At 44.4% G+C, this 9,518-nt stretch overlaps 1 protein-coding gene across 1 annotated transcript in view; it reads right to left on the bottom strand.

The window, feature by feature from the left end:
* The window catches only part of CUNH2orf50 (chromosome unknown C2orf50 homolog), a 5,897-nt gene extending 1,461 nt beyond the window's left edge, over window positions 1-4,436 (bottom strand). The window contains exons 1-2 of the mRNA XM_019520751.1: window positions 3,743-4,436; window positions 1,319-1,358 (exon numbers count right to left, since the gene is read on the bottom strand). Of these exons, the coding sequence (XP_019376296.1) occupies window positions 1,319-1,358; window positions 3,743-4,038 (336 nt within the window). The 5' untranslated portion in view covers window positions 4,039-4,436. The remainder of the gene's footprint in view (window positions 1-1,318; window positions 1,359-3,742) is intronic.
* Between the last annotated feature and the right edge of the window lie 5,082 nt (window positions 4,437-9,518).

The raw sequence follows: 9,518 nt of genomic DNA, 5'->3' as shown, positions 1-9,518 counted from the left end.
CCTCCCCTCCCCTCCCCACCCCATCCCTTCAAATACACAATTCTGTTTGCAATCAGGACTTACTGTCCCCATTTGAAATCAATGTTGTTGTTTTTTACTATTGACTTTCACGGAAGCAAGACATTCCAGGAAAATTCATTGACTTCAACATTTCACAGGCTATCAGTCAAAAGAGACTATGGCCATATTGTGGCAGTGATGTTTTTTCTTTTTTTTTTTTATGTTTCAGCTTCCTTTTAAATCAGGGGTGTCTAACCTTTTTGAATGTAGGGCTGGATCATGAACTTTTTATCACCCAGTGGGCTGGCAGGAGCAGGTGTTCGCGCGGCCTGTCCAGTCCGGCCGCGGCCTGGGGGCACAGGGGTCAAGGGGCACCACCTGACCCCGCCGTGTCCTCCCTGCCACCTGGGCAGCCTCAAGGATGCTTCCACACCTGTGCGCCTGGGCTCAGCAGCCAGAGGGACATGCGGGGACCCTACAGGGGGGTGCAGGACGTACAGGGACTCCCCCCTGCTCCCTCTCCCCTGGGGCAGCCCAAGCCCAACCGGCAGGGCTCTCTCCCTCCCCGGGGCCTGCGACTCACCACCCCCAGAGTCTGCAGGTGCGGGGGGAGGCAGGAGTGGTGCCAGCTTCCCACCCTGACAGCCACAGCAGCAGTGGCAGCATCCCTCCACGCCAGCATCTGCACCCCCCACACCTGCCCGCTGCACTGTGACCTGCTCCAGCCCACGCGGCCAGCGGGGACCGGCGCAGGGCGGGGCTGGCATGCAAATGAGGAAGGGAGGGGCGGGGCTAGGAAGGGACACCGTGAAATGAGGGGGGAGGGGAGGAGCCACACAGTGTCAGTAACGTCAAGCTGACGCGGTGCGTGTGGGAATCTTGTCCCTTCCCCAGCCCTTCAGCAGCTGTTAGGAAGCTGCTGAGGGGCTGGGAGAGGGACAAGGGGTGGGAACGAAAGTAAACAGTGTTTACTTTCATTTCCCATCACAGCACCTCGGGCCTCAAAAAACGGCTTGGCGGGCCGCATGGCAGCCCGCGGGCCATATGTTAGACAAGCCTGTTTTAAATGCTTACCCGCTTATGGGCTTTGTTAATTATTTAAAAGAGAACTAGAACCCACATGTTGCATTTCATCTGTTTAGCACAAATATAGCAGATGACTGGCGTTTCACATCTCATATTTACTCTCAGCTCTTAATCTTAAAGCATTTGACAAATTACATTCGAAGGTGTTTCAATTAAAAAAGTTAGCCTACTTCAAACTGTTACAAACCAAAAGAGAACTCGTGTTACACTTAGCAGTTTATCTCTAACTTACCAATGGGTCGTAGTCCTTCAGGAAACTCCAGTTTTGGTACCTAGAAATAGAACTCAAGATTTTTACTTTAGTGACGTGAGCCTATTAGGTACTTCATTAGTTATGTTCTATTTCTGTAAATCAGCTGAATGCTGTATCACAGAATCACTGTTCTTTGTTGGCTGCAGTTTTATTTTAAACAATCCATTACTTTTTGGTTTTTCTTTCTAAAAGAGAATTGAGTAGACACAGCGTCAGGACTGGCCAGTTTTTGAGTGCTAAACGCTTGCCCTTCCTGTGTGTGTCTTACTGAAAAGAAGGGTGCATTAATGGAAGACCCAGTCCCAGTGTACAAATGCATAGTAAGAGACAGTACGTGTATTGAATAATAAAAAGAAGAGTTTCTACTTGTATGTTATGAGGAAACACTGTTCATTCCACAGAAATAGATAATGACGATAGTATCTTTGCCTTTTAATATAAACCATATTTTGGAGGCTGTTTCTCTCCTCCCCTCTCTCTCTCCCTCTGTCTTCTCTCATAATGCCAGGTTCTTTTACTAAGTCACAGGACCTGACCATTATAATACAATCAGACTTCTTTTTTCAGAACCAAGCTACAATTTCATCTTAGAATGAATCCAATTTTGAATTTGCATTCAACTTAATTGCAAGCTAATCATTCAAGTTCTTATATCATGCTGATATAAGCCACACTGGTACAAGTGTAATTTTGCTGGTATTACTGTGCCTACACAGTAACTAGGGGTTATTGCCAGCACAGCTATCAGGTTTATGCCTTCTCTTGGAGCATGATTCTGTAGCCAAGTAGCTTGGCCACTCAGCTGAAGTAGCAGAAGGCCTGGCATCTGGTCTCTGCTCCTGTTTCTGTATTTGGGGCCTGGTCTCCATGACCCAGGAAGTCTTTCTGGCCCTGGGTTCCTTGGTGTGGGCCAACCCAGCTATGCTGGCAGAAGCCCCTAATATAGACCTAGACCAAGCTGTATGAGCAAGTAAGGGCAACTACCTGCAACAATGTTTTGTGCAGCCAGCAGTAGAGCTACAAACCTTGTACTGAGAATCAAGAACCGGATTCTGTTGTCTGGCTCCGCTACCAACTTGCCATATAACTCTGGGCACATCCCTTTACAGACTGTGCTGAGTTTCTGCATCTTGAAAATGGAGACAATTTACCTTTCTGTAAGGTGCTACAACAGCTATGGAGGGAAAAGTGCTATTATGGCATTGATAAAACAACAATGATAAATACTATAATAGCAATGATAATGATACGTATTTGCATTCCTGTACTGAGAGAGGCCCCAGCTGTGACTGGGTCTCCATTGCTCTGGGCATATATACAATATCTGTATCCAGAGGTACTAGCAACAGAGAAAACCTTGGGCCTCTGCAATTTAACCCATTCACTTGCAGTCTGGTTTTGTTGTCAGGCCACCAGCAGGCAAAGGACTTCTCTTATCCTAAGTGCTCTGTGTGTGTGTACATGAGAGCACACGTGTATATGTATGTAGAAGGTGGGGGGGTGGATCTGGAACAGCTGGTTATATTTCTTTCAGCTCTGCCTCTAGGAGAGATAACAAAAAAAATTAAAAGTACGTCACTGAAAAAAGAAATACTGACATGGTTTTTACTTACTCCAAGAAGCTGAGGAGTAAGATAAGTTACCAGCAGTTGTTTTCCTGATTCCTATTAAATCCATCTGAGCGCCTTCTCCTCTCCTTCCTCCCTGGTAGCTGGGTAAGGCTGGCATACAATTACAACTCAAGCCAACCTTGGTTTTACCACAGATGTTCTTGTAACCAGCCTGTTTATGTTGCACATCGGAGATTTGAATTCAGATATTCTGAGAGGCATTTTAATGCTTGGTTCTCAGCAGTATATACCGCCTGTCAAAGCATAGTTTATGACCTGCATGTGCTGAACACCCTACTGATGTATTAGTAACAATGGGATTTTCCCTGTGTGTATGTCTGCATATGGGATTGTGGCATGCAAGAGATTTACGGATTTGAAATACAGTAATTTTTGGCAGGACAGTCTGTCCAGGCTCCATTTCAGCCATTTCCAAGTAATAGAGGACAAGCAATACTATCACTCTCTGTGATAAATTACAAATGCGCCACGACAGCCTGGCTCTGTGGACCTCCACATAAAGCTGAGCAGTATCCAGCATGCTGTCCCTTTGCACCTCCATTACAGCTCCAGCCTGACATACCAGGAGATACTTTACTTGTGTGTGTTTGAAAAAAGAAGAAAATGGGAGAAATGTGGTCTTAGCAGCAGCTGGATTCACAGGTTCATAAAAAGCCTACGTAGTGCAAGTCTTTCCACTGATATATCGAACTTTGCATTAGGCCCTTGGTCTGTGGAGAGCTGCGGTAGCACTGTTAAGAGGAGAATGTGATGTTGGACTCAAAGTACTTACCAACACTTTCTTCCCCTCCATTCGGCCTCCACAAACTCCCTCCAAATCTTGTCCTGTCGAACCTGGTCCTGCCGCAGGGCTCCTCGTTCTTCCTCCCGGGCTTGGGCTGCCTTGGTGGCTGTAACAGCTCTTCCAAGCTGGGTGCTGCTGAAAGCAGGAGATGAGGATGAGGATGAGGCCAGTTCCACCAATGATTTAGTTGCTGATAGCTGGTACCCAGCTGAGGTGTTTCTGAATCCAGGCGATCTGCTCCCCATTGTGTGTGTATCTACTCTTACATAAGATGGTGTCACCATGAGGTAGGTTAAGAGGAAATGCTTGCCAGAACCATCCACCCCACTGCTTTCTCTCCTCTCATCCTTGGAAACTGAACGTAAGAGCACAGCTCCCCCTGCGACTGTGTACTATTTTTATTTCCCCTTTGGTTAAGCAGCACTTTCTACTAGTAGTTTCACTATAGCAAGAATTTTGCAAAGAACACTTGTTAGAAGAATAAAGATCCTGGCTGTAAACAGCAAATCCTAATGCTCAGCTTGAGAGACGAGTCAGCGTTGGGTGCAGTTGAGACCACGCTCCCTGTTGCTCTCCCAGTCCCCAGGATGGGTGCTGAGCTAGTAGCAGTCTGCTGCAGAGAATGATGTTGAGTTTGTCAGGGTTAGGTTTTTGTTCTGTTTGTGCAGCAGAAATAAACCCCCTGATGACTGCTGGTTTCCTCAGTGTGTTTACTGTTGCCATTGGAAACCAGGCTGGCTCATGAATATTCATTGGTAAGGGAGTAGAAACTAATGGAAGCAGCTATTGGGATCTTGACTTTGTACTACTCTTCTTAAGACAGAGTTGCCTTTTTTTTAAAATAAGCAAGGACCTCTTTCCCAGACGTGAGGAAGTTCACTTTGTGTCTAAATGTTTTTCTAATATCTCTCCTAACTAGTCCAATAAAAGATATTACCCAAGAAACTTCTTCTGGAATATTTTCTGGATCATCACAGCTTCAGTACTCCAAATCTACTTTAAAATAAGGTCCTTCTGAGAATCAGCCTTAGTTTTACACTTTTGAAAGCCTCTAAATTTTAGGCCAAAGAAAGAAAACAACTGAGTAGCAGCCCTGGACAACTGATAATCTGCTCTGGAGAACTGATATTACTTTCTTACAGCTTTTTGAGAAAATAGAACAGTGGCTGCTATAAATCCCTGGACATGCTGTGGCTAATACACTTAACTGGAGGCTGGAAGCATACAACTGCCTCCTGCCTTATTTGCCTGGTAAATTGAACTCACTGTATATTTCCTCTACTGAATAGTTTTACTGGATGAAAAATAAGATGGGGGGCCCTCATGGTATACACAAATATTAATTCAGTGAGTGGTGTTAAAAAATGAACAATTTCAGAAAGTCAGATTGTTTCACTTAAAATCCATTTTTAATTTCTAAATGTTCTTGTTTTGAAACTTACAAAAAGATTAATTTTTTAAAAGGGTGAAAAAACTGAAAGCAAAACAAAATATTTCATTTCTGGTCAAATTAAGTTTAGGGTTGGTTGGCGACTTTGTCTTTTCTGGGAAAAAACCAAAAAAAAATAAGTGTTTGCGGTTGACCCCAAATAAGTTTTTCTTCTTTTTTTTTTTTTTTTGGTTTGGCTAGCAGACCACCATTGTAAGGGTGGCCAGAGCCTGGAATAGGCTTCCCAGAGAGGTGGTGCTCTCACCTTCCCTGGAAATCTTCAAGAGGAGACTGGACAGGCACCTGGCTGGGGTCTTATGACCCCTGCCACCCCCAGTGCTCCTTCCTGCCCATGGCAGGGGGTTGGACTCGATGATCTGTCTAGGTCCCTTCCCACTCATTGGTTCTATGATTGATTTCCATTTGAAATATTAGAATAGAGTCTCAGACAACTCAGTGTAATTTTTGTGCCATTCCTATGTATTCTCCCAATGCTAGTTTGTCAGCCGCTAGCTGGTCTTCATTCAAGACTTTTTCACCCTCATTTCTTCAGTGAATTAATAATAATTACAAAAAGTTAAAAAAAAAACCCCAAAAAAACCCAACCCTGTCTTTTTTCACATAGCACACTCCCCCAAATAAGACATGCATCTTGTTTTGATGACAGTAGGATGAAGAAAAAAAGATTTGTTTTTCAGAGTTATGGCTCCATAGGCCACGGACAGAGTCTAAACTTCAAATCACTGACCCTCCATTTCCTGAATAACCAAAGCTGAAACCCTAGCTCCTGCTGAAGACTAGTCCCCATGGGTACATCTGTGATTTTGAAAAGAGATAAAAACAGTCTGCAAGGCTGTGAAATGGGAGAAGAGAGACCAGGAGTAGTTAAAAGACAGCAAAATTGCCTGAAGAAAGGTTAGCTTGATAAGGGAAACAGGAAGACCATTAAAAAGAAGAGACAATCATTAACACCTGTAGGATGCAGAGCCAATTGACTCCCTCAGCTGCCTGAACAGAAATGCCACTGCTGCTGCTAGGTGAAGCAGGAATCAAATCAGGGTACTTTTGTTCTGAGCAGAAAATCAGCTTTCCCACTTCAGATATGCACCCCATTTTTGGGGGAAATAGTGTGTATAGCATGCAAGTCAATATGGTACTCATAAGGGGAGTGAGGCGTATATTGTTAAACTGTAACCCTTGCTAGTTCTGTACCAGCAGGCAGCCTTTGGCTGTGCTCTGTGGAAGTGCAGTTCTAGTCTCAAATCTGGGTAAACTTATGCAAACTTCTGTACCTGTGGAATCCCATTTAAGTGGCATCCTGCACAGATTCACATGCTCAGACTCTACACCTTGTGGAATGCTGTTACCAAAGAGAAACTGGAAGTCAAAGGAAGGTCTCTAGGATTATGACCCTACTAACTGAGAAGAGAGGGTAGATCTTAGTAGGCTTAAACAGTAGACTGCAATTTTACTCCAGTGTAGAGCAGGAATATACATGGAAGGATAGATGTTTTGCAGCACTCATGCTGCTTTTCAGGACACAGTGGGCCGTGGGTGATTGCTGTGGTCACTTCTGGGAGCGGCTGCAGCGATCAATTAGATCTTGCAGCAGGTCACCAGTGCTCCTGCCTGCCCCCCCGCCTATTGCCTAAGCAGCGAGCGCGGCCAGTCAGGGGGTGCACTGGTGCTCTCGGGGTGCATGTGCACTCCCGTGCACCCTCTATGCGTCACCACTGCAGTGGGCATGTCTACATGAGACACTACTGCACAGTAGTTACCGTGCATTCATTTAGTGCTTGTATAAGCAAGTACTAAATGAATGCACAGTACCCGGAGTTACTGCACAGGAACCTATGCAAATACCTTTTAAGAGATGCTAATGGGCAGTAGCCTAATACTGCTGCACAGTAGCATCTTGGCACAGTTTTTACTACATGATGCTATTGCACAGTAATATCAGGCTACTGAGCAGTCAGCTTCTCATGTAGACGTGCCCAATGTATAGGACTGGGAGAACAGGGTTTGGAAGTCATAAAAGGAAGTAGCTATATACCATTAATATGTAGCAGGGTGAGTTTTCAGCATCCTGTTTTGGATATTGTTCTGAAATTTCTTGCTGCATGCCCAAATCATTCAGTTGTGTCATTTAACAAAAATGGTGTCTTAAAGGAATGCTTGCAAATAGTGCCCTATTTTCCCACAGTTATTATGTGCCTTTGTAATGTTTATGATTGCTAAGCAGTCCTGTAGAAGGAAATGACTGACTGACATATGTGTTTCTTTTTGTGGCACTCTTTATAGGGTTATAGTGATGTTTTCTGGGGCTTGATGTGCTAGAAATTTTAATGTGACCTGATTTTAATATACCTATGTATTTTTGGCTGGGGAAGGGGGGAAATTTTTATAAATGACTCAGGAGTCGGTTGAATGTGGTTCCTTCAGCAGTAATGTATCTAGATATTGGCAGTATAATTAATTCCTAGGAAGATTTTAAATTATGTTCTTTATTAATAGATAACCAACAAGTGGTGATTTGAACAGTAAAATATTACTGGAAAAATCAAATGTACGTAAACTGCTTTTTCCCTAAAGAGAAAAATATTGTTTTTTCCCTACAGGTAATTTTAACTTGACCACAAGAGGGTATTGTTGTTTAAGTTATGCAGAACTTAAACCAATAAACTGTAACATTCATTGTCTTACTTCTAGTACATAAGTTTCTCCAAAATGATCATTTAAACTACATAGTAGTGAGAAGAAATTTATTTTTTAAATCAGCATCTGCTTTATTGATCCAGAAGCAATTTCTGATCTGCATTTCATAGAGATCATTTTAGTTGGTGAATTTGTCACTGGGATCTTCATCCCCTAAAGGTGATGGAATGAGAAGAGGGAACCTGCACTGATTTTATAGGAAGAGTAAGAACTTACTAATTAGAAAGCATCTTTTTTTTAATATTTAATGGAAATCACTTGAAAAATACAAAAAATAATTTAATTTTTCTACTGCGGACGGAAAATAATATCAGTACAGAATCTGAACTATGGGTGTAGGGAAGGAATGAAGATTATTATGAAGTCCACTTTGTGAAAAGTCAGAATGTATTGGCATATGGAGTTAAAAAAAATTCTTTACAACCTAAGGTCCTGATCCTGTATATAGAACAGCAGTGCTGGATCCTTGTGTTCAGGCTGAGCTGTGTCAAAGTTGGTGAGACTCTTATTTGACACCCCAAGGCTAAGTACATACATTCAAAAAGCCCAAACCTGAATTGATTCAATCTTTGCAGGTTAGTCTAACCTGGATAGATTGAACTGATTTGCAAGTGGTTAGACATTCACTTTTGTATTCAGGAAATGCAGGCACATGCCTGCATTGGCTTAGGCTACAAGCCAGTGGGTACTAAAGCAAGCCCTCCCTTCCCTTCCATAGGGCTGAGCTGAGGGGGAAGTGGCCAGGCCCTGGCAGGTCTCTATGATTAGGGAGGCGTTTGCACCCTCACCCTGGCCTGCACTGTCCCCAGCCAGGGTGTGCCTGGAAGGGGAGGGGGCAGCAGCCCTTGCCAGGCTTTCCCCCCACCCCCGATGACCACTTAAGGGGTGGGAAGTGTTGCCAGACCCTAGATTGCACTCTGAGGCAAAGGGTGGGGAAAGAGGCGCTGTTTGTCTGGAGCGCACACATCTGTTGATGATATTGGATGAGCATTTCAGTGTTCCTCTTCTTCATACTGTCTGCAGCTGTGGACTGGAAGTGAGTGGCACCAAGTCCTCTCAGAAGTGCCTCTGCTGTCTTGTTCTTTGGGGTGTGCACAGCCACTTCCTGAAGAGTTGATGAGGGCAGTGTGACCATGTGAACTTGTTTGTCCCAGGCAGATCTTCTGCCACCTTCTTATTTTGCTAGCTAGTGCTTCGTAGTTGCTTATATCTCAAACTGACAGCACTGACAAGTCCCATTCATTGCAAACCAGGTCATTTCTCACACCTTTTTCTTTCTCACCCTCTCCTACCACTAAAGTTTTGGGATGTTTTCTTGTACAAATAGGTAGGATGCCAGTGGCGTACTGTGTGTCTCTGGCGCTCAGGGGCCAGTGCTTGCCTTTGCCCCCCCCCCCCATCCATGACCAATCACCGAGTTGGGGGGTCCCCCAGCAGTGGAGCCTGGAAATGCTGGCAGCAAAACCAGAAGTGCTGCTAGGGGACCGAGTGCCAGGGGGGCTGAAGGGCCCAGCCAGTGGCCACACCCCAGGCCCATGCCTGTACGCCACTGCAGGATGCATACATTTTTCTAAATCCAAAATATTCCTAAATGTTTTCTGCTGTGTTTTCTGCAGTTCA

Source organism: Gavialis gangeticus, unplaced genomic scaffold, assembly GCF_001723915.1.
Source record: "Gavialis gangeticus isolate Ggan-Ray unplaced genomic scaffold, GavGan_comp1, whole genome shotgun sequence".
Taxonomy (NCBI): Eukaryota; Metazoa; Chordata; order Crocodylia; family Gavialidae; genus Gavialis; species Gavialis gangeticus.
This window is presented reverse-complemented; position numbering and strand designations above follow the sequence as displayed.